Source organism: Marmota flaviventris, chromosome 2, assembly GCF_047511675.1.
Source record: "Marmota flaviventris isolate mMarFla1 chromosome 2, mMarFla1.hap1, whole genome shotgun sequence".
NCBI lineage: Eukaryota > Metazoa > Chordata > Mammalia > Rodentia > Sciuridae > Marmota > Marmota flaviventris.
The window spans coordinates 121747467-121773805 of NC_092499.1; the positions used below are offsets into that span (position 1 = coordinate 121747467).

At 38.7% G+C, this 26339-nt stretch overlaps 1 protein-coding gene across 6 annotated transcripts in view; it reads left to right on the top strand.

The window, feature by feature from the left end:
- Scaper (S-phase cyclin A associated protein in the ER) overlaps positions 1-26339 on the top strand; it is a 454707-nt gene that overhangs the window by 402121 nt on the left and 26247 nt on the right. For all 6 annotated transcript variants that reach the window (XM_027925223.2, XM_071608497.1, XM_071608494.1 and 3 more), the window contains 2 exons: positions 17907-18144; positions 23573-23722. In XM_027925223.2, coding sequence (XP_027781024.2) covers positions 17907-18144; positions 23573-23722 — 388 coding nt within the window. The remainder of the gene's footprint in view (positions 1-17906; positions 18145-23572; positions 23723-26339) is intronic.

The following is a 26339-nucleotide window of genomic DNA, read 5'->3' on the forward strand; positions in this document are numbered from 1 at the left end:
TAAAGATATGTGATCCATAAATATTTAGTGTACACTAAATGCCAGTGACTCAGAGTAGTGTGTGTGTGTGCGCGCATGCACGTGCACAAATGTGTGTGCAGTGTGTGGTGCTGGGATTGAACTCAGGACCTCTTGCATGCTGGGCAAGCACCTTACCACTAAGCTACATCCTTAGCCCTATGCAGACTATTTTATGAGGATGTCCTTTTTTTTTCCTAGTTGTTGACTGACCTTTATTTTATTCATTTATTTATGCAGTGCTAAGAATTGAACCCAGTGCCTCACACAGGTGAGGCACGCGCTCTACCACTAAGCCATAACCCCAACCCCAAGGATGTCTTTTAAAATGAATATCCTCAACACTTTTTACTCCTTTATGAGCAGAGTCCCTAAATCCACCTATTTATCTTTTCTCTTACCCAGTCTCTCACCAACGATCACATTCTAGAAAGATTTAAACTGTCTGAGATGTCAGGGAAGCGCAGCATGGCCTGTATTCAGTATTCCAATGGAATAGCTGAGAACTCAGAAAGTGATTATTTGGGGTCTTTTACCTACATAGGGTTAAGTATTCCTGTGATATACAGAAGCTAGCTACAGTATTGGCTATTTATGGGGCATAGGCACTTGCCAGCATCATAAAAGCTACCATGCTGCCCAGCTAGTACCTCCCTGATGGTGTCTTCTCACTCAAGAGACCCTTTTTGGCTTTGACTGTTTTACTGTACATACCATCAAACTCGCCAGCATCTCAAGTCTGTGTCACCTATACTTTTGAATCCGGATGAATATCACAAACATAAGCATTTCCATATGTGGTTGTTGTTCATTAGTAGGCTTCAGTTTTCACATATTCAGTCACTTGAAGTCTTTGGGACTTGAGAGAAATCTAAAGGTCATCCAAGTCTCTCATTTTCATAGACAGAAACACCAAGCCAAACTACTTGAATTAAAACTCAAGACTCCTGACTTGGTGCTTCTGCCTTGTACACTTGACTTTTTTATATTATTCAGAATGCAGGAGTGCGTATTACATTTCTTTGAAGATTTTCTTCATTCCATGGATGAAAAACAGATCCTTTTCTTTGATGTGCAATCATGCCTTTCTGACAACAGTCACAGAGTATCTGCCCTATGCCAGATAAGGGCTTGGTTAGTACTAAGCTAGGTACTTAGCAGTATTGCCTTCAGGGAGTCGAGACTCTGGTGTGGAATCAGATTTATAAACTATAACTATAGCAAAAGAGCTATGGTATAAGAGTGTATGCACAGAAGAGGAAGGAAAACACTTCCAGAAGAGATCAAAAAAGGTTTTAGTAGGCTGAATCTTAAAGGATCCAAGGCAAATGGAGGAACAATGCAGTTGAGAATTTGTACACTCTCTGGTGTAGCAGACATTATTTGGCCCATCTGGCAATCACCTGGCAACATCTTCCTATATTTCTCTACCTGAGGATGTTTTCTGGATAAGGAGCTATTAGCAAGAGTGCAGGGAAGTTAACACCTTCCAGAGTAACTTTCAGGCAATGAATTAGAAGATAATATTCCAGCTTCCTTAGCCATCAGTGAGACAATTCTGAGGTGTGTTCTATACCTTATCTCAGAGAGTCCCCAGCAGTAAGCCATTCATTAACATATCCTTGATTTCCTTCCCTACTTCCTCAAAATAATCTACTTGTACCCATCTCCTTGTTTTAGGATCTGCTTTGGGGGCAACCCAAACCAATAGTTACAGATATGTAAGACTTTATGTCATGTTCAGTTTGATGCTGCTGTGACTGGAGAGTAGCAGGAGATGAGCTGTTAAATGAGCTCCTTGAATGATAGTTCTTCAGAGGCTCAAGGAAAGACAAGGGCTAGACAAGAGCTATGAAAGGATACTGAAGTTGTTTAAGAGGGATCAAATTTCTATTATAGAAGGAGCATTCCTGAAAAGTGTAGGGATTACTGGAAATGGCCCAGAGGCAGAAGGATTAGCAAGAGACGCCTATAAGATAGAAGAAACATAGTCCCTGTAAGGTCAATGGAAAATGGGGAGGAGCAAATACATTTTGAAAAGTGGAATAAATGTAGGAGAGATAGCACAGGGTTTGATGATGTGGGAGATGAAAAGAAGAAGAAATCTAGAATGATTTCCAAACTTCTGTTTGAAAATTTTAAGTGGTAGATGATATAGTCTCCAAATTAGGGAAAATTAACAGTTTTTCATAAGGGAAGCATGAGTTCAGTCCTAGAAATGCCTAAAGATTATCCAAGTAGACCAAAGTCCTTGTGTGCATGTGTGAGAATATATAATTGTTTTTATGTAACTGAATTTTAAATAAATCAGTAATATATTCTTGGTTTTCCCCCAGTATAATTTTCCTTTTTCAACCTCAATTCCTTAGCAAATTTCTATTAGTAATACTTACTACAGGGGCTGGGGAGGTGGCTCAAGCAGTACTACGCTCGCCTGGCATGCGCACTGGGTTCGATCCTCAGCACCACATAAAAATAAATAAAGATGTTGTGTCCACTGAAAACTAAAAAATAAATATTAAAAAATTTTCTCTCTCTCTCTTTAAAAAAAAAAAAAGACTTACTACAGTCCCACCAGCAGTATATGTGTGAACCTTTTTCCCCATATCCTCGCCAACACTTATTGTTGTTTATATGCATAATAGCTGTCATTCTGACTAGAGTGAGATGAAATCTTAGAGTGGTTTTGATTTGCATTTCTCTAATTACTAGTGATGATGAACATTTTTTCATGTGTTTGTTGATTGATTATACATCATCTTCTGAGAAGTGTCTCTTCAGGTCCTTGGCCCATTTATTGGGTTGTTTGTTTTTTTGGTGTCTAGCTTTTTGAGTTCTTTATATACCCTAGTGATTAGTGCTCTGTCTGATGTGTGAGGGTAAAGATTTGCTCCCAAGATGTAGGCTCTCTATTCACCTCATAGATTCTTTTGCTGGGAAGAAACTTTTTAGTTTGAGTTCATCCCATTTATTGATTCTTGATTTTAATTCTTGTGCCACAGCAGTATGGAGATTTCTTGGAAAACTGGGAATGGAACCACCATTTGACCTACTATCACTCTCCTTAAAAACAGCATACTACAGGGACACAGCCACATCAATGTTTATAGCAGCACAATTCACAATAGCTAAATTGTGGAACCAACCTAGATGCCCTTCAATAGATGAATGGATAAAAAAATTGTGGCATATATGCACAATGGAATTTTACTCAGCAAAAAAAAAAAGAGAATAAAATCATGGCATTTGCAGGTAAATGGATGGAGTTAGAGAAGATAATGCTAAGTGAAGTTAGCCAACCCCAAAAAACCAAATGCCAAATGTTTTCTTTGATATAAGGAGGCTGATTCATAGTGGGATAGAGAGAGGGAACTGGGAGGAATAGACGAACTCTAGATAGGGCAGAGGGGTGGAAGAGGAAGGAAGGGGGCATAGAGTAATTAATGATGGTGGAATGTGATGATCATTATTATCCAAAGTACAGGTATGAAGACACGATTTGATGTGAATATACTATGTATACAATCAGAGATATGAAAAATTGTGCTCTATATGTGTAATAAGAATTGTAATGCATTCCGCTGTTATAATTTTTTAAAAAAATTTATTTTAAAAAAAGAAAGCTAAAAAAATAAATAAATAAAAAGGATAGACTTTATAGACATAACTTAAACTTCAACAAACCTGACTGAAACCATGTATAAAATTTTTTAAAAACCTCAAAAAAAAGACTTACTAAAAAAGCAAATATTCTAGAAAAAAGTCCAAGTGGTTTACTGATTTAATTTACCTAGGAAATCCTAATAGTAGCAGTGTAAGCTTTTACTCTGAATGACCCCTAATTGTTCTTCCTCTCATCCTTCAGCCTCCCAACATTTCCCAAACACCACCAAACCACAGGAGTTCCAGAAATTTTTCTACCTCTTCAGATATTTTTTACCTCTAATATCTGCGTATTATTTTGTATTGCTTCCCATTTCTTCATGGAAATTGTTTTCCAAAACTATAAACTACAGTTACCTGTTCTAGTATCTTGTTACACTCATTAGAGTTTCTGCACGAGGCCACAGCCATTTCTAAGAAGAAAAGTTGTGTGGTTTTTGCTTTGTTGGAGTAATTCACATAATGCCTGTTTTGGCTACCAGAAACCAACCAGAGCCAAAGAGTCCAGGAAGGCTTGTCCTCAAAGCCCTTTTGTGACTAGCAGAAATAAAAGACAAAGGGGAGCCAGAGAAGCCTTCAAAAATTGCCTCTTGAGCTGGCAAGAGCCTGAGATAATTAAGCAGACTAATTGATAGCACTGGCTTTGAGTAAACATTCTGCTGTCTGCCAGTGGCCAGGCCTTTGTGATGGTGATTACAGCAGGTCTGCCTTTGCCCTACTCTCCTATTATGCCCTTAATCTTCTAATTTTTACCTAGGTGTTCTAACAGACAATTTGGGTGTCAGAATTTGTGCTGTTAATCTTTGCTTCAATGTGGGGGAGAAAAGCACTAGCCATGACTTCTGTACCAGGCATGGTTTTGAACAATGAACTTGCATTTCTTTCAGTAAAAAGTGAAATTATTATCCTCTGGTGAATGAGTTGATTTTATTTTAGGATTACTCCAGAATGTTAAAATGGGAATTGTTCACAAACTATGATTCTTAATCTTTTAACCCAAATTGAATAGTCTGTGTTTACTATTACCAGTTTTCTATTCTTGGTCCTAGAAGAAATAAAAAGAAAAGCATAGTTTTTTAATCTCAGGGTAGTATCTCAACTTCTTAATTGGCTGAGGCTCACTGAGTTCCCCTTAAAGTGCTAACTCCTTAACAGAACTAATAGGATCAGAACAGTAATAAGTAATTATAAATTACAGCCAACACAGGCTTTTCACTTAATCATCAGTCATTTACTGCATTCATAACTACGTTAGGCATGATGGCTGGGAGGTAGTAGACCATGGTAAAAGAATTTATAATCCTTATAACTACACTGATGAGAGAGAGGGTGTGTGAAACTTGGTAATTCTGATTGGTTAGAGGCTATTCTGAATTCTAGAATATTTTTAACACAAAAGGAAATTTGTTGATATATATATATTTGTATTCTGCATTTTCACATCCGTAAACTACACTAACAGAAAGTGCTAGCCAAAGCTAGAAGACCTATGTCCTATAAGATAAGAATAGTTTAAAATTTAGTCCATTAATTATGTGGATATAAATGAGTGCTTCTCAAGTGTTTAAGGATGCTTCCAAAGCATTTGTTGAAGCAAAGGTAAACTTTAATTCTGTCTGCCTGCCTATCCATTCATTCATTGAACAAATATTTATGTAGTACTTTCTCTGTGCCAGGCCTTGTGCTAGTCTTGGGAGAAAGCAGAAATGACTCAGACATTGAAGGTGTCCTCAAGGATCTTGTAAGTTATTAGGAGAAAAGAGGTGCATATACAAATATCATGGTACAAGACAGAAAGTGATAAAGAAGACCAAATACAACACAGTAAAAGCCCTTAACACTGGCAGGTTCAGTGGCTCACGTACTAGCTACTCAAGAGGCTGAGGCAGGAGGATTACAAATTGAGGCATGGGCAACTTAGCAAGACCTGGTTTCAGAATAAAAAGGGCTGGAACTAGGGTTGTAGCTCAGTGGTAGAGCACTTGCCCAGAATGTGTGAGGCCCTGAGTTCAATCCTCAGCATCCACATATGAATAAACAAAGTGAAAAATCCAGTGGCAACTAAAAAATATTTTTAAAAAATAAAAAGGGCCGAGTACTTAGCTCAGTGGTAGCATGTTTCTGGGTTCAATCCCCAGTACCAGAAATAAAAAGAAAAGGACTTAGCATATTGCCTGGGACATGTAAATGTTTAGTAAATGTTGGCTACTATTGATAGAGTTCAGAGGAAGAAGAGATCACTCTTAATGAGGGAATACCTGTTTTCCAGAGAAGCTAAAATTTAACCAAGGCCTTGAATGATGGGAAGGATCAAAAGAGAATTGATGACCAGTGTGATTCTGCAATCTGTACAATCAGAAAAATGAGAAATTATACCCCAATTGTTTCAAATGTATGAATTGCCAAGATCATTGTAATGTCATGTGCAGCTAATAAAAAAAAGAGAATTGAGAAAAAAGTGGACAAAGAAAATATTATAAGGAAAGACATCAAAGTAGAAAAATATACAAAGAATGAATAAAGTACTTCAACTGAATTTTGAGATGTATAGCTTGTGATTTTAATGCCTTCCAGAAGATAATGAGGTTCAAATGAGATAATAAATGTAAAAATACTTCATAAACTACATAAAATAATTTACTAAGATGTGGGTAGTGGCCGAAGTGTCATTAAAAACCTTTGAGGGCTGAAGTTGTAGCTCAGTCAGACTGGGGTTATAGCTCAGTGGTAATGCAGGTGAGGCGCTAGATTCGATTATCAGCACCACATAAAAGTAAATAAGGTTATTGTGTTCATCTAAAAATATTAAAAAATAAAAAAAAAACCTTTGAGCAGGGAAATGACCTGGTAGGAATTGTATTTTGGGAACATTAATCAGGCATCATGGAAAGAGTGTTTTAGAGAGGAGGGGGAAGATAGGAGGGGCCATTGACAGTGGTCTGGGCAGGAGACAAAAGAAACAGAAAGAATGTCTGGAAACCCTTCTCAGGTCTCTCTTTTTATGTGGTGTCATTGCTATCTCAGGCCTCAGGCTTCAGACCTCATCATCTCTGTTCATTCCCCCTCCTATCCCTGATCTAATCTGCTACCGCATTCTTTTGACTGAAAGGAACCTTAAATTCATCTCTCCAGTCCTCCATTCACAGTTGAATCCTTTCAATAACCCTTCCAGTCTCAATTTGAATATATCCAGTGACAGGGAACTCATTACTTACTAAGGAGTCTATCCTGTCACTGATGAATTTTTCATATTTAAAAAATCCCTCCTTATGCCAAGCTGAAACCCTGTCTCCCTATGGCTCCCTGATAGTACTATTCCTGCTTGCTCCTTGGTGACATACAGACTAAACTAACCCTCCTCTTCTCCCTGAACTCCCCTGGTCTCACCATGCCTCACATTTTCCTTTGCTTTTATTCTTCTTGGTCCAGTTGGTAGACTGTGATACAGATTACTCCAAAAACCTAGCGGTATGAAATAACCATGTATTAATTTCACAGACTATAGATTAGGAATTCTGTTAAGTTACAGAGAAGATGGGTTACTTTTGATCTATCCTGTCTGGGGCCTTGAGGTCACAATTATCTTGAGTACTTATTCCTACATGTCTGTGGTTGGTGCTGGGTGTCAGCAGGGGAGTCCCTAAACATTTTAATTTGTTGACTTACAAGGATGGAAAGATGATCACTTCATTGTTGCAGTTCTTCACAGGGTTATGACTGGGTTCTAAGGGCAAGCCTCCTGGAGTGATAGAACAGTTGGAAACCATATCATCTTTAATGACTTAGTCTTGGGAGTCACACAGCATTGCTTGCACTCCATTTTGTTCACCCAGGCAGTCATGAAGTCCCACCCAGCTTCATTGGGAGGAAAATAGACTTGGTCCCTTAATAGGGAATACGAATATTCGAGCAAAGCTTGAAATCAGAAATTATTCTGTAAATATGTTTGAAGACTACAGCCAGGGTTCCCAGACAGCCTGGGTAACTTAGCAAGATCTGTCTCAAAATAAAAAGAGGACTGCGGAGGTGGTTCAGTGGTAGAGCTCCCTTGGGTTCAATCCCTAATAATGCAAAAAAAAAAAAAAAAAAAAAAAGTGTGTGTGTGTGTGTACACAGTCTGTATTCCAATCTATCCCAAAGATAAATGAGTTCCCAATATCCTGTTCTCAGCTGTCTTCTCTTCTCTCTGGAATGTCTTATTTAGTTCTGTCACCCTATCTTTTAGTATCATCTGTCTTAACTCCTAAATCATTTGTTGTCAGAAGGCTTGGACAAAAGGTTTATTGGCATTGGAAGATGAGCAATGAAGTGAATGGAATAGGACTAGGTCAGTGGAACTCAGGAAGGCAACATTTAGTGGACACCTTTAATATGCCCTGGGCTAGTGTGGGTTATCTCCCAAGAAGCATTCAGCATTCCTGCTCACACTGTCCAAGGGGCCATAACAGCCTCCAGACTAATAATAAGGAATGACTTCCCCTATCCTTCAGATCCAGAAAGTGAAAGTAATACAGAAACAAGAACTGGGCCGCCTTGATACTCATGTCCGGGCAAGTGCTAGTGTAGAGACTTCTGAAAGGTCTATTCCAGCTGATATAAGCCCAAGTTGACTTCAGGGATGGAAAGATGATCACTTCATTGGTGCAGTTCAAAATGAGTGTCCACTATTGTGCTAAACACTATGCCAGAGAAAGAGGGACTAGCTGGGCCCAGCCCACTTGCCAGAGCAGATAGGGAATGATGGAGACAGACCCTGGATACATGGAAATGCTCACCAGGCTGAGCGCAGCAGCCTGTATCCAGGATATGCTTGCAGTTGGATTCCCATTGGCTGGGAATCCAACTGCAAGCAAAGTACTTAAGGACTTTGAAGAGGCAGAATCTAAAAAGGAAAACCTTTGTGTAGTATTGTGTTGTAAAGCACAGACTGGGGCATAAGAAAGATAGTGACAAATGACTAACACATTTGTCACTCTGACCTCTTGACTAAAGTGAGATAGATAATAATTGTACCCACTTTGTTCTAAAAAGATCTCAACAAAAGTCTATACATTGCGGGGAGGGTGCAAAATTGGAATAAAAGAATATAAGTAGGAAAAAAGTAAATCAAGCCACAGCAAGTAAGGTTAAGGCACAAACCATATTCATAACAAGGCACTGGCAGACATTTCCTCTTGGAATTCCTACTGGCACTTTCTACCAGGAACTTATATTTAATGTCAGATCTTGAGCTCATTGGCTTTCACCTAAAGAAATCTATTCCTCCAGACTGCTTTATTCTGCTCATTATTCCAGTCATCTGACAAGATTTTTTTGAGGGGGCGGAGGCAGGTTATGGGGATTGAACCAAGGGGTGCTTAACCACTGGGCCAAATCCTCAACCCTTTTTTAATATTTTATTTAGAGATAGGGTCTCACCTAGTTGCTTAGGGCCTTGCTTATTTGAGACTGGCTTTGAAGTTGCAATCCTCCTGCCCTAGCCTCCCAAGCCACTGGGATTACAGGCATGCACCCCTGATCCTGGCTCCAGCTAGATTTTAAGATCCAAAACTTTAGTCATCTTTGACTTTTCTTAGAATCCAGTCCAGACCTATCTGATTCAAAGAGATGCTTGTCCCAGAAATATGAGATGGAACATACTATTTATACCTCTCACCCGATAGTTCTGTAATTTCAAATTCATTAGTTTTCTTGCCTTGTTTATATGGTGTGTATGTTTTCAATCAAAATATTTCCCTAAACCAGGAGTGGTGTGGTGAAACATGCCTGAAATTCCAGCAGCTGGGGAGGCCAAGGCAGGAGGATCTCAAGTTTAAGGCCAGCCTTGACAACTTAGTGAGACTCTGTCTCAAAATAAAAAAAAGAAAAAGGCCAGGGAGGTAACTCAGTGGTAGAGTGCCCCTTTGTTCAATCCCTAGTATCAGCGGGCAAAAAAAATTTCCCTAGGGGAAAAAAAAAACTAAATATAAATATCCTCACCCTTAGGCACTTCGCACCAGGCTAGAAATAAATAAAGTATCAGGAAACAGTTTTTCAGAGCTAGTACATACCAGTGTGTACCACTGACCTAAGCCAGGACCCCATTTCTTGGGTCTACTTTTAACACAGGAAGAAGGGCCATCCACTCCTCATGTAAAGTATGAAGGAGACATCCAAGGCCCTCATTCCTTTGGCATGCCTTGCTAAGATCAAGTCTACCTTACTTCCTTCTATTAGCAAATATTTTCTCATTACTAATTTATTGAACATTTGCTATGCACTAGGCACTTGTCAAGATATTGGGGATCCATGGGCTGGAACTGTAGCTCAGTGGTAGAGCATGTGTCTAGCATGTGTGAGGCACTGGGTTTGTTTCTTAGCACTGCATATAAATAAATTAAATAAAGGTGCATCAACAACTAAAAAAAAAAACAATAAAAAAAGATACTGGGGATCCATTGGTAAATAAGATACTAGTCATGTAGAGCTTTTATAGTCTTATAGGAAGTAGGGAACAATAAACCAATAAATAAATAAGATAATTTTAGCCATTGATAAGTGACATGAAAAAATAAAACAGGGTAATATAGCTGAGTGACTTGGTCAGAGTCTTCCATAGATGTAGTAGTTAGGGAAGCCCTCTCTTGGTAAATGACATAAAAAGTTAAGAAGGGAACAACTGTGTAAAAGTTCAATTGAGAAGTCTAACTAAGAATGACAAGGCCCTAAGGTGGGTGTGTTCCAGAAACAGATGGTGGATGCTAGAACGTGATGAGTAAGTGGTAGGAGATGAAGTCAGAGAACTAATGGCCAGGGGATGAGGACAGACATTAGAAATTTGGGTTTTGCTCTTAAGTATAATGGAAGCCATTTGGAGGATTTTAAACAGGAGTATGGCTTAAAAAGGAAAAAGAGCATTTGCTTACTCTGCAAAGAATGGATTAGAGGGGCAAGAATGAAAGCCAGAAGGATCAGTTAGATCCTCCTAACTGATCAGCTGAGGTTTGAATGCCCTCAGCTGCTTTATTGGATATGATATTCCTCCTCTTCTAGGATGGGAATAAAGTGGAATATTTGACAAAACCATCAAGTTCACTTTCTAATTATTAGTAAAAAAAAAAAAAACTGTGTGATCAACACAGCCTCTGATAGGACAGTCCTTGCCCAGTTACCCAACAGAAGCAAGTTCCTTTTCCAGGCAAGAGACATCGTAGCCTCTGGCAGAGCCCCTGCAGCCCAACTGCCAAATCCTAAAGATAAGAAAGAGAGGCCCAAAGTATCAGTTAGACTATCCAAAACCAGCTCATCAGCACAGTGCCCTTTGTTTTTCGAGTATGAGAAAACTGAAGCTAGAGAATTCAGAAGTGTCCTACCTGAGAGACAACAATCCTAGACTACAATTCCCAGATCTAGGAGAATATCCTTTTGTGAGTTACCCAGAACTGCCTGCCTTCTCACCTTGTAGGCTCCACTCTCCTCTTTCTCACTCACCTCTAGTTTACCAAGACTGTCCTAAACTGGTTGCTTCTTAACTCTGCCACTTTCTAGGTCTCCCTTCAGACTTTTGCCAGAACCCAGGAGTCTTTTAGCAGCCTCTCCCTTTACCTTCCATTCCCATTGGTGTTCTTTTGGTCTTGCCCTTCCTGATTGTGGATCCTAAGCAACTGTTTTCACCATCTATCCTGTTCTCCTCAGGAGGGTTCCTCCTGAGTTCCTTTGAGTTCAACTGAAACTCAAAGTCAAGTGCTTTGGAAATTATTATATGTAGCTGAGCTTCTCCCTACCTAATATTCTCACTTTTTAATTGCCCCTATATTTTTCCTCTTCTCTAACCAAATGCCCCATCTTAGAGTGCACACTCATGCATGCGCGCGCACGCGCGCGCACAAACACACACACACACACACACACACACACCACCTTGACTTTTCTCTTGCCTTTACCTGCCTGCTTAATCATCTCCATTTCCTTCAATAGAGCCCAAATTAGATTTTCATTAAACAAACTATTTTCTACATGTACCATATTACATAAGAAAGGGCTGAGGGGGAGATAGATAGGTATTGTGCACGTGTGTGTGTGTGTGTGTGTGTGTGTGTGTGTGAGAGAGAGAGAGAGAATGATTATAATGTTCTAAGTCGATTCATATCTGTTTATAACATTCCAGCATTATTGTTATTTTTGTTTGTGGTGTTGGAGCTTGAACCCAGGACCTTGCACATGCTAGGCATGTGCTCTATCACTAAATTATCCCCAGCCCAACACTCCAGAATTGAACAAAATCTTAGATATCATCCAGTCTCATGCCCAGCTGAGGTTTGAATGCCCTCTGCTGCTTCATTGGACATGATCTTCCTCCTCTTCTAGGATGGGAACAAAATGCAATACTTGACAAAATTGTCCAGTTCACTTTCTAATTATTACGAAAAAAATCTATAAGTTTATCTATTCCTTGCCTTTTGATAATTCCTCTTCTCTGGGGGTCATAAATACCAAGGGTAGTACCTCTCCATCTCTAAGATAATCTTCATGTCCTCCAGTTCTGAGCCAAGTTCCTTCAAATCTTCATAAGATGACACTGTTTTCAGATACTTTTACCACACAAATCACTTTCCATGGGAACATTCTGACGTGTCATCGTTCTGAATCAGTGCAGCACCCAGAGCTGGACACAGCACTGTCAGAGTAGTCGTACAGTGCAGTGGAACAGAACTAAGCTTTCCTTGTCATGTGTGTTGTACTCCTGTGAGCCAAAGTTGCTTATATTTATCGGTAATCAATACTAGAGTTCCTCTTTTGAACTGATAGGCAGCTAATTTGCTAAGTGTCCCCCAACCACCCACTCACTGTTCACAAACTGTATTTCAATCCCCGGTCACTCTCCCTCTTCCCATCCTAAACACATACAGATAGTTTTTATAAAATATAAAAGTAGGACTCAAAAATCATTTTTATGTATTTCATCCTGTTTTTAGCCCTTGTTTTGGGGTAAACTTTTTTACTGATTACTTCCCCCTTCTTGAGACTATCTTCACTTTGCTTCTAGGACACCACACTCTTCTAGTTTTCCTCCTAGCCCACTAGTTACTATTTTTGGTTTCCTTTGCTGGTTCCTTCTTATCTCCTGACTTGTAAATATTGGGGTATCCTAAATACCACCTGTGTGTTGATGACTCCCAAATATCTCAGACCCAGACCACTCTGAATGCAGGCTTATATATTTAGTCAGTCATTCAACAAATGTTTATTGAATTACTTCTCTGTACCAGACATTGTTCTTAGCACTGGGGGTATATCTGTGAAATAGAAGAGACAAAAGTCTCTACCCTTGGGAAGCTTATTCTACACAGTTACCAATCTATCACCTCCACTTAGATGTGTCTAGTAGATATCTAATTCAACAAATGGTTTTCCTCCCTGGGCCTGCTCTTTCCACTTCTTACCCATTTATGTAAATAACAACCTTATTTTTCCAGTTGTGCCAAAAATCAGTGAGCCATTTTTTACTTCTTTTTCTCTCACATTCATATACAATCTATCAGTAAATCTTGTTGGTTTCCCTCTGAATATTTTCAGTACCTACCCACTTCTTGCCACATCCATGGCTACCATCCTTCTTGATCCACCTTCATCTCTCCCCTGGGTGGTTGAAACAACCTCCTAATTGGTCTCCCTGCTTCTGCCTTGGCTCTTCTAAAGACTTTTCAACCCATGAGCTACGGTGATCATTTTTAATCCTAAATCAGTTTATGTCACTTCACTGACCAAAAACTTCCAGTGGCTCCCCATCTCCCTCAGTAAGATCCTTGCAGTATCCTTGCATGCATCCCTTCCACACTGCCCTGTTTGCTGTTTCTTGGAGGGATCATGCATACTCCTGCCTCCAAGTCTTGGGATTTCCTGCTCCCCAACATAAAATATCCTTCTTCCAGATATCCACTGGCTTCCTTCCTCCCTTTCTATAGAATTCTATTTAATGCCTTAGAAAGCTTTTCCCCAACCACCCTATATAAAGTAGCATCACACACACCACTGCTTTTACATTTCTAAGACATGTTCCCTGCTCTTTTCTAGCACTATGCTATCTAACATACTGTACATTACATATTATACATTTACTAGTTTATTTGTAACTTCTTGCACAAAGTTTAAGCTTTATAAGGAAAGGACATAGTGAATTGTGATGTCACTGGAAACAGGTTGGCTTCTTGGATTATCCCAGGGAGTAAGAGCCAAAAACTGGAATACCTCTACAAAAAAAGTTCACCTCTCCTTGAACGGTGAAGTTCTCATCCATCGTTGGAAAAGTAAGTTAATTAATCTCCAACATTATGCAGATATTGAGTGCTGTTTCTAGTTTTAGAGGCTAAAAATGGGGCATTCTTTTAGGATGCCTCAGGGATTCCAGAACTAAAGGCATGAACAAAACCAAAATCCAAGAAGCTAGGAGAGTAGTCTAGAAGATCCCCAACACTGACAGAGATCAGAGAAGATGTTACCAAGCCAGACCAGGAACATAGAGGGGAGAGGGACTTTAAAACTGCCCTAGCTTCTTATTTTAGACCAACGAAGGCCTGGTATATGAGTGGTTTATAATACTAAAGATGGAGTGGATGGACCTTGATTCATGACCACACAAATCCCTGCTGGTTTTGCCCAACTGCAGTCTCATTTAAGGCAAAGTAGGGATTTCAGACAGTGTGTAGGCATATTAATGACCCAGTTATGGTTTTTCCTGATTGAATATAGCTGTAATGAACAGAAGTGAATATCCCACTAAGATCTCTAGTCCTGGAGTCCAAACAAAAACACCTTAAAATTCAGTAAAATTTAGAAGATCTTTGTGTAGTATGAAAAATTTCATATCTGATTTTTTACATCTTTCATGTACTTTTAAAGAAATCTATATAACTTGTGCTTGATGTGAATAAGGCCTTTTACTTTTTTATTATAAACATTTAGATTTAAAGTGATTATAACTGACAGTTAAGACCAACAGGAGCCAGTAGCCTGTTCGTGGACAAATTATCTGTATTTCAAGCTAAATCAAAAGTAAACATTCTCTAAAGTCCCGTCAGGTCTGCATTAGTCCTCATAGAAGCCAAAAGCAGCACATAAGCCTTCCCAGTCCCCCTGTATTCTGTTTATTCACTTTAAGATGAACATATTTTTTTTCCATGAAGCAGTATTCTATTCTTTTTTAACCATTCCTACATCTGAGTTCTTGAATGCTTAGTTGGTTTTCCTCAGTCAGCACTTTTATTTTATTAGGAGAATATTTGCAAAAGACTGAGACTGTGTTGTTTTATAATCTGTCAGATTAGTATTTTCCTAAATAACCATGCAAGAGAATAGCTGTCCTGATGACCTTTACTTTATTTATTTAGTTATTTTTGCATTTATTCTTTGGAAGAGGAAATAATGAATTTATGTCATTTAATAAATGATCAAAAAGATTAAGTATAAAAAAGATAGAGCCATATTACTGAATGTCTGCAATACAATATACTAATAATCTGTTTTAAAGCAGTACAAGCAATAAGAGGGAAGTCAGCATTCTGAATCACAGAGCAGTAAAATTCTTGCCACCATCAATGGTGTCACTCATTCTTGAGGTTCTGAGAGCATATTAGAAATTAGCTTCAGGGAAAAATGTCTTCTGTCTTGTCACTGGTTCTAAAAGGCAGTCAGTTTTAAACAAACACAGGCCTCTTTTTGGAACCTATATAATAAACTCAGACACATTAATCTCTACTCATGTCTCTAGTTAGGGTCTGACCCCTAACTCTTTCAGCTTTAATGGAAGGAAGTAAGGGCCAACTGACATTAGCTAACAGAAGTTTGTATAAAGAATCAGATGTGCCTATAAGCAAATAAATATCCTTTCTTAAACTTGTGTTTTTATTGAGTTCCAAAGATAAAATGTCTCCTCATGATGATACACAATTGCATTATATAATGTGTGTACTTTAACAATATTCACTTAATTGCAAATTTTGATGTAAGAGAAAGCAAGGAGATAACAAGAGATCACCTCTTGTTTGGACTGGATGCTTTGGTCCTTGTACAAAGCACTGCCCTTGGAGTCAAAAGTCCTGCATGGTACCCCTGCCTTTGCCACTTAAAAATTTGTATGCCCTAAAGCATCTCAACTGATATGTGCATATTTTTGTTGCTTTGTGTGTAAATGGGAAGAATAATACTTTCCTACCAACCATGAAAAACTGTAGTAAGAATGAAATGGCTGGGAGGTGGGGGTTGGGTTTGTGGCTCAGCAGTAGAGCGCTTGCCTAGAACAGGCTGGGCACTGGGTTAATCCTCAGCACCAAATAAATAAATAAATAAGCTGTGTTCGACTAAAACAAAATATTTAAAAAAAAAAAAAAAAAGGAATGAAGTGGCTGGGTGCAGTGGTACACTCCTGTAATTCCAACAGCTCAGGAGGCTGAGGCAAGAGGATCACAAGTTTAAAGCCAGCCTCAGCAAAAGTGAGGCACTAAGCAAAAGAAAAAAGAATGAAGTGAAATGAAAGATTTGAAAGTACTTAGCAAATCCTGCCATATAAATGAGATGACAGTATTTCATAAGAGAGCTTCTTTCTTGAGAACCAGGGTATATCAGGATGTCTTATTACAGGATACATTCTTAGAGTATTAGAAATTGTATATACATTCAGGGAAGTAAATGTTGAAAGTGGTTATGAATAAAACTCTACTTTGATACAACTACCAAATTAAAATGTACAAAACTATCCCTTTGGTAAAAATAAATTAGGAATTGAGAAAAGTAGAGAGAATATTAGAAATTTGCCAAGCAACACCTCCCTAATTCATATTTAATTTGTGGTGTGTTTTGAGTGTTTCTGGGCAAGATGATGAGGTGAGCATAGATCTTTCATGACTCTCTTCCATCCCAGGTTTCTGCTGAAAGGAATGATAAACTATAAAAGAAAACTTGTGTTAGTGTTCAAAACTAGGGCATGGTATCGTCCCATGACAAAGACATAACATCACTTCTGCTCAGTACTATACATACCATACCATATTAAAGGAAGACACTGAGAGGGGCCTTATAACTTCCCTTTCAGAGAGAAAGCTGAGTCTCATGAAAGAAAGTGACTGGCCCACTTAGAGCATTAAGAGACCTGAGGGTTTGTGCAGTGGTTAGAGTGTGGATCACAGCTCCAGGTCTTGCATCTTCTCACATTCATACCCAGTAGATGAAAGAGTGAGGACTTCTTTCTAAGCATCTTAGCAAAAGTAACCTTCTCTCTCCCACTAGCTCTGAGTAAGACATGTGCCATCTCTGAACCATGCTGAACAGCCAGAGAAATAATATACAGCTTAACCTTAGGCCTTGGCACCCTTGAGCCAAAAAAAAAAAAAAAATAAGAAGGGGGCCCTACCTAAAGCATATTGCCAATGAGTTAGGAAAAGGTGGTTGCTTATTAAAGAGGAATCTTTCAGTTTCTAGGGGGAGAGGGGAGGTGAATGAATGTTTGGCAGCCATGTTTGTTTGCTCTTGGTCCCTAGATGCTTCATGTATACCTGAATATAGGTGGATTTAGCAAATCCCTGCAGCTTTACTATTGATTTTAAGAATTCATTTGCCAATGCACTTGCCTCTTCTCTTGCTCATCCAAAACACTGCCTGCCTCAGTTGCTTATTTCACAGTGCACTTATATAGCTCTAATCCAACATTTATTCCTGGGGCTCTGGCACCCACACAACCTGTCCTCCGAGTACTCTGATGTTAGAAAGTGCTTCCAAAAGCAGGTAAAATGTCCCAACACATTGCCAAATTTTTGAGGATTCCTGCTTTCCTGATAGCTGCCTCCCTTGAGAAGGTTCCCTTTATGTATCCAGAAAGGAAACTCACATGTTTTGGGTCTCTGATTCCCTAGAGCTCTCACAGACTTTGTGCAGTTTTCCCAGATCTATGCAGCGAACAAAGTGGAACTACTTCACCTTCAAAGTGTAGTGAGGGTGGTGGGAACCTCAGCACTGGTTGCAGAGTGCTCATATGCCACTGCTACAGCAGCCTGGTCTCCCAGGGGAAGAAAAGGGAAGCCACAATACACTTGGTGGCGAGGGCTGCATTTGTTCCTTGAGGTTTCTTGTTACCTCATTACACAACTCAGATGGTTTGCTTTTAACAGTCTGCTTGTGTTGTTCCATTTGACCTATAAAAATGCTAACATCCTTTAACTAAATTTCTCTAAAAGACTTGAATGTTTCTTTGTCAGGTCATACAGCATATTTGACAGTAATCGCCAGGATCCCACGGGACTGACAGCTGCTCTTCAGGCCACAGACCTGGCTGGAGTTCTGCACATGCTCTACTGTGTTCTCTTCCATGGCACCATCTCAGACCCCAGCACTGCCAGTCCCAAGGAGAGTTATACCCAGAACACCATCCAAGTGGCCATTCAGAGTTTACGTTTCTTCAACAGCTTTGCGGCTCTTGATCTTCCTGCTTTTCAGGTACCAAGCTTTGGTTTGTGTTAGTATTCCAACCAAGAGTTAATATATTATAATAAATATATATAAAATATTTATATAATATTATTGATAACAATATTATACACACTTTTATTTTTCTTTTATTGGCCATTGTGCTAAAGGCCACCAGGAGCAGGACCAGTTGGGGTTTTATTTTATTTTAAAATAATATGCATACCTTATTAAGCTGCTATCTTCTGGGAACTGTTTTAGATGCTCTATGTGTGCTCTGTTATTTTAACTACCATGCAAAATATTATTATGTCAGTTTTACAGATGAAGAAACTGGCAGTTACATAATTTGTCCAGAGGTACACATGACTGAACCAGAACTAGTTACCCATGATTGTCTACCTCAAAAGTTTATCCTATGCCACACTGCTACATGTAAGCCTTCTGTCTTAACTTCTTAAATAAAGGTATTATCATCCAATCAACTTTTAAACATTAAAGAAATGATATCCTATATAAACAGAACCAAAATCATTGATATGACTTTTTATGGATGATTTAACTGATTTGCTCCCATTGTAAAGTGCATGTGTGGTTAAACGTGCAGACCCCTATAAATTAAGTTTTTATAGCTAGAGAAAGAAAAATTGCTTTATATTATAACACCAGATTGTCAGCTTAGAAACATATTTTTCCCATATAGGAAATTTAATTTTCAAAAACACTGAACCTTTAGAACAGAGCAAGACCCAAGGAGTAGGCTTTCTCTTTCAGTTTATTAACTGTCAAATGATTTCATTAAAAAGGAACAAACTTGGCAGATGATGAACTCATAATTTAGATAAATTACTTTTCTCAAAGGAAAAAAGGTTATAGAGATATAAATATATAAAAATAGTGGTCTTCACCATTCTGAGATAGAAGAAACACTTCTGTAGTTTATGACAAATGTGCAATTCTTTAATTGATGTCTTCCTGTAATTCTGGTCAAAAAGGGAAATTAGTTATAACATTGAATCTAATGTCTTTCAACTGTAGAATTAGTTTATTTGTCATAAGAACAGAAATCCCTCCCTTAGGGTTAGTGTGCTTCTATTTCCAAAGCTGTTGAACTAGCCTTAGGTGTAAACTACATGATATGTAGAGTTCCAAGAGTTTATAGCCATACCTAAACTAAGAGATTTGTCAGAAAATGTCAGTGATCCTTACCTCTGGTTTGAACATACATCCAGGTTTTATGAAAACCCAAGCTTCTTATATTCTGTCTGGAAACAGCTTGGAAATCAGGGGCCCTAATTTTGTTCTCAGGATATGCAGTCCAGCATCTACATTCCAGCTAGATTCTTTGCAACCAAAGATTATGAAAAAGGAAATTTCTAAAAACTGATTCTGAGCTTCTAGTTTCCTGGACCTTCTAACCAGGATTAACACTGCCGCAAAGTGCTCTATAATAGTAAACAGCATCTTTATTAAGTTGGCCATTCCATCAGTCACTCTGTGTATCAGGGAGCCCTAGGTTCCTGTTCTGTTCTTCCTGTACTGCCTCACTTACAGAAGTGCACTACTGGCGTGAGGATGTAACTCAGTGGTAGAACACTAGCCCAGCATGCACAAGGCTCTAGGTTTAATCTCCAGCCCTGAAAAAAAAAAAAAAAAAAGATATCTCTGAACTCCAAACTGGCCCTGCTCCTGGTAATCTTTAGGCCTAATGGCCAGTAATAGAAAAATCAAAGGCTTACTAATGGAACCCTTTAGCCCAACTAAGATAAAATCCAAGATTTCTCCTCTGTAGTTCTTTGCAGTATTCAGCCCAAAATGTGTCCACTATTAGAGCCAATTTTGCCAGAAATATGAGGAAAAAACACCATGGTAACTCAAGATTGTTTGACCATTCTCAGAATCAAATTACCTCCCTGTCATGTGGAATAGCCTTTCGTGGCTGGCTCTCACAGTTCTCCAATACCCTTGTTTCTTTCTTTTCTATTTCTCATGCAACTCCATATTTTTTTTAATTCTTTACTTACCATTTTTTTATTCTTCTTTGTCTCTATTCTGCCTCTCCTAACTTATTTTAGTCAATCTTGCATTCACTCTTTCTCATTCTGTTCTCAGCCATAACTCCCAGGTACCAGAGTATAGGCCAGGAAAGCCTACAGCGATTTTCCTCTTCCTTCTGTTCCTTTGATCTTACAAGGTTCTAACTGCTATCCTTTTGGTGCCCAAGATGAGCACGTTTCTCTCTTGATTCCTCGTTAGCATGTGATAGAACCCTGATGCCAAGAATTTCTAGCACCACTCCATTTAATACATTTACCAATGATTAGCATGTTATTCCCACTTTTATACATTTAAACAAAAAACACATAAATTTATCAACATAAGCTAACAATATTATTTATTATGATCACAAATTTCGTGAGTCCATTATTCAGACAGTGTTCCTCCCAGACAACTTGTCTCTGCTTCATGATGACAGGACTTCAACTGAGGGGATCGTAAAGCTGGAGGAGGGGAAAAAAGGAAGAGCTGGGTTGCCTCACATAGTTGGGAGCTGAAATTATCTGGAGGCTCTTCACTCTTGTGTTTAATGCCTGGATTAGCTCAAAGACTAGACTCACCTAGGACTGTTGGCTACAATATCTGTATACTCCTCATCTCTGTGTGACATGGGCTTCTCAAAATGTGGTATCTTTGTCCTGAGAGGAATGTCTAAAAGGAAGCTTCTGAAAAGAAGTGTTCCAAGAGAATCATATAGATAGAAGCTGCATAGTTTTTTATGACCTAGCCTCAGAAATCATATAGTTACATATCAACCATACTTTTTGGTTGAGTCAGTCATACGCCTTCCAGATTTTTGAGGGGAAATGAGAAATATGCCCCACCTTTCAGTGGGAGAACTGTCAAAGATTTGTGGCTATTTATGAAGTGTCACACTCTATTTAGCAAGCTAAAGAACCACATCTGTCTCATAGACACCAATTATGTAGATGGAAGTGATCAAGTACATAATGCTCAAACAAATACACAGTATTTGCACTGTATAGCCATGGGTGAGTTTGGAGGGAAAAAATACTGTTTTTTATCATAGGCATAGTCAATGAAACTCATTCTAGTTCATTAAAACAACTTACATTTCAAAAATAAGATTTCAGGAATTGTTTGTGAAGAATAGGAAAAGAGATTTTAGGTAGAAGGAAGGTATCCTTCTCAGCATTAGTCTGACCTGAGAAAAATCTGAGAGACAACCTAGGAGGCCCAAAGAAACTGAAATTAGATAAAATTTGCTTTTTCATAATCTTTGGTTGCAAAGAATCTAGCTGGAATGTAGACTGCTGGACTTACCTGCTGAAAAAGAGTCAGACAAGATAAAATGAGTCATGGTGATAGTTTGGGCCCCATAAATCACAAGAACTCAGAGCTTTTAGGAAGGCATCCCCCACCAGACTCCTGGATTGTTTGGCCATTCTCAGAATCAAATGTCCTCCTTGTCATGACCAAACTTTGAGCCATCATACTACCACCTCAAATTATGTGACTTTAGACAAGTAATTTGAACACTGAAGACTCAGCATCAGGGACTGGGGTTGTGGCTCAGTGGTAGAGCACTCACCTAGCATGCACGAGGCACTAGGTTCTATCCTCAGTACCACATAAATGTAAAATAAAGATATTGTGTCCATCTAAAACTAAAAATAAATAAATAAATAAATATTTAGGAAAAAAAGACTCAGTATCTTCATCTGTAAAGCTGACTTGAAACACCTACCTTATCACAAGACTGAGAATTAGATAAGATCACAAAGATGTTGTGGTTATACTAGCCAGCACACAGTAGGCACTCGGGACATGTAAACTGAATCAGTTTCTGAAGATGAAGAGCTTACCCAGACCATCTAGTAGATATCAGTAAGCCTAAGAGATGAATGCAGCATTCCCCAAAATTCTTCATTTTTCCTTGAAGTCACAAATCTATATCCTTATTTTGTGTGAGAGCCTATTATGTGATAATAACAAAAGGTAATCCATTAGAATATTTTCTTAGCTTATTCCCTTTTATGGTATAAAATAAAGCTGTCAAAATATATTCCCCTTTAGCTAACAGTCTGATTTTGCTCTGAATTCATATTGGCACAGATGGCCTTAAGATCAGGGGTATTGTATATTGTATTCACTTTGACAGTTTTTACAATTGAAGGTGGTCTCAAGAAACAAATCAATGTACTGACTTGACAATTAATTCTGGCTAAAAAGGAAATATAGTTTCCTTGAAAAATTGGTTTAATTTTTATATTCAAACTTACATGCCCCTTGACCTGCTCTTATCAGTGAAGGTTAAACAGAGGGCACTGGGTCACAGCATGCTGGACGTGACTAATTAAATAAGGGCTGAACCAAGAAGGTGTCACTGCTTGATTTACAGGAAGAAAGCCCTCCTGAAGCTCTTTGGAAAACTTTTTTTTTTTTGGTCTTGGGGCAGTGAAACGGAGACAGAAGACACTCTTAAAATTTTGCAGTCATTTTGTTTAAGTAATAACACTTGAAGGGCTGTTTGACCCGCTGTTAGACAAAGTGAATTCATTGAAACTTCCACGCCACAATATAGCTGAACTGGTTCAAGCCCACCGAGACCTCAAATCAAAAGATGAGTTTAACCACTGCCTTTTCCCACAGGCAGACCATGGTGCTTCATTCCAGTGTGGGCTGCAAGTGTATTCTGTAGGCTTCGCCTCTCCCCTTTGCCCTCCTGTCGTTCTGTCTGTTTGACATGTTTATTAAATAGAAGCTCCAGGCTGCACAGGCAGACTCAGACTCTCCTCCTGAGTCTCCCACAGCCGACAGCCCTTTGCCTGTCTGGAGAAAGGATCCCAGAAGCCTCATAGCTGAGGGGCTTCCTGGTTTGGGGCAGATTTTTTTTGTTTTGGTTTGATTTTTTTATGTTCTTTTGGGAGCCTTCAGTTTATAGAGGTATTTATTTGAATTGTTTATATTTGTTTCCTGTTTGAATATAACTAATTAGGAATATGTTTATCTCTATCACAAGAAAATATTTCTTTAGAAAGTATTAGAAGTTAGGTAAGTGGTACAGTTACAGGTGAATTTTAGTATTGTAATTTTTTCTAAATTTTCTACCTTGAAAATATTTGTATAACGAGAAAAACTAAGTTTTTAAAAATGGAATAAATAACCATACTTTAGAGAGCTAACATCTTGCTCCACGTGGGGGAATCATTTGCTCTGCTATGCTTTATTTTCTGTTCCTTGTTAGGTTAAACATTGCATTTATTATTGTCATTTATTAGAGCAAAAACCCCTGAACTAAACTGTTGAGCATAGTACTAGAGAAATAATGTCCACTTTTCCAGCCCCACGGCACAAAATGCACAGCGCCCAGTCTATGTGATTTGCAACCCTTTCTCTCCCTGGACTGGGGATTCTAACTGCTCCTTGTCCTTGTCAGTCTATTGTAGGGGCAGAGGGCTTGTCCCTTGCATTCCGACACATGGCCAGCTCCCTGCTGGGCCACTGCAGCCAAGTCTCCTGTGAAAGCCTCCTCCATGAGGTCATCGTCTGTGTGGGCTACTTCACTGTCAACCACCCAGATAACCAGGTAAGAGGCCCTGGAAAGTTCCTTAGACTGCTTCCCTAACACGGAGAGTGTGAGGTATTGGAGTGAGAAAAGGCAGGCTAGCCTGCTGGAACCCATCCGCCCTGTAAGAACCCCCTTAACCAGGCTCTAGGCATAGGTCTGTAACTTCAACTCTTCAAAGATTTTTTATCAGCATTAGGTTGCACCAGGCCTCCTCTTAGGGATTTTAAAAACAGAATCTTTTAAATAAAATATTCTTAATTCACACAGAAGCTTCTACTCTTTTACCATGACCACATAGATTGTGATACTCTAGCCACCATTTTGTTTTGTTTTGTTTTGATAAGGTAGCTTTTGCATCTTTCAGCTTGGATCATTTTATAAAACATATTAATCTGTTGCCTTATGAAAACATTCTTGGCTCTTGGTTTCTTCCTAGATGTTTAGAAACTTCCAAGTTGGTAGACAGCTGACTGAGAGGGCAGGATGTGGGCCTCGTTCCTTAAATTGCCAGAGTAATTCTGCTTTTAACTGATTTATTTGGTTTCTGAGCAAGATTTAACATGTAGATAGGGTTCTGCTGCTTTATGAAGCTGGAAAATCTTTTACACAGTTTGTAAAATAATAATAATAAAGTACCTTATTTAGTTTTGAAACAAGAGTTAAGGCATAATATATCAGAGGGAAATTTCTGGCAACTTAATTTATCTAACCGCTCCCCACCCCACACACAACAAGCTTAATTGTATAGATTGTAACTAAGAGAAAGATTTCTGAACGGCCCCTTAACTTTGCTCTAAGCTTAATAAAGTTTATTTTAGGCAAATCTCAAACAGTTGTTTACTAGGTTTATCAGCCTACAGTAAACTAGACCAGGGCAAGAGGAGAGGAGATGGTTGTGCTGCCAGAGCCAAGTACAAGGAGAAGCTGCACATTGAGAACTGACATTGCCTGCCTGACACGGAGGAAGGGTAGAAAAAAACAAAACAAGCTCGAGAATTTGAAATCAAAGCCTCCTGGGTACAAAGGGTCACCAAGTCCTATGTTTTATTTCACAGATGACTGTTGATGCTTCCAGTACTGACCCTGAGTAAGCACAGGGCAAATTGCATAGTCAGTGTACTCCCTTGAAGACGGTTCAGGAATATTCAGTCCATTTTATTTTATTTTTTAATTTTGTGTTTTTGTTATGGCTTCTTGCTTTTGGTACCAAGAATTGAACTGACAGGTGCTTTACCACTGAGCTACTTTTTATTTTCTATTTTGAGAAGCTTTGCTAAGTTGCTGAGGTTCTCACTAAATTGCTGAGACTGGTCTTAAATTTATGATCTTCCTGCCTCAAGCCTCCCAAATTGCTGGGATTACAGGTACAGATTATAGCCACTGCACCCAGCTATTCAGTCCATTTTAGAAAGGTATTCCCATTGTTAGAATATGACAGATCTAGGCCCTTACTGGAAAAATTATCATACATAGAATGTTTCCTTTTCTCAGACCCTGTTATCAGGAGGACAGATGGAAACTCTTTTTCACCTCCCACCCTGGAAACACTCAGGCAGTGTCCTTCCTTGGGAGGTGTTTTGTCCATTCTATGGATCAGGCCCAGCAGATTCAGTTTGTTATAAGCTGCTCTGGGAAGAAGAATTGTGGGAAATTTCCCCTGTGGACTTCTCTCTGTGTGATTCCATCCATTCAATCTACTAAATTGCAGTTTTATTTACCTTTAAAGTTTGTATTTTATTTTTCTGATTACAAAAGTGTTCCGTATTTATTGTGAAAAATACAGGACAAATGTAAAGAATACAATGGGATCATAGTTATTCTTGACCTCACTATCTGAGATAGCCACTGTTTTTAGCTAAAGCAGGTTCCCTTCCAGTTATATAAAATGAATAATTTTGCATAATTGAAGTCATACTGTACATGTACTTATGTTCTTGGTTCTGCACTTTACATTATACCAGAATCACTCTTTGTGAACATCTTTCTTTGTGGTGCTGGGGAATCAAAACCAGGACTTCATACATACTAGGCAAACACTTCTACCACTGAGCCATATCCTCAGTCCATGAATATCAATTTTTGATGTCTTCATGGCTTTATCTTATATGGACATTTGTGGTTTACCTAAGAATTTCCTGTTTTATACTTAAATGGTTTACTATATATCGTGACATTCTACTGCACTTATAAAGAGCTAATTAATTTGCATGTGTGATAATATTTGACTCTACAGTTCTGCAGCAAAAAAAGTTCAGTTTTTGTTTTTGTTTTGTTTTTTAGTACCAAGGATTGAACCCAGGGGCATTTATCCACTGAGCCACATCCCCAGCCCTTTTTTATTTTTTATTTTGAGACAGGGCTTCAGGAAATTGCCAAGTCTAGCTTTTAACTTGTGATCCTCCTGCACCACTGGGATTACAGGTGTGCATAACCAGGCCCAACAAAAGTTCAGTTTTTTTAGTGCATTTCATGTCAGAGATAATTTAAAACTTCTTGCATGAACCAAATCTGTCGTGATAAGCTGATAGAACTCAGAATTCTGTGGGATTCCGAGAGTTTTTCCGCTAATGCTGGATCATAGACTTATCCTCTCCTTTAGAAAAAATACATACTTTGAGTTCTTGCCAGAGTGAAA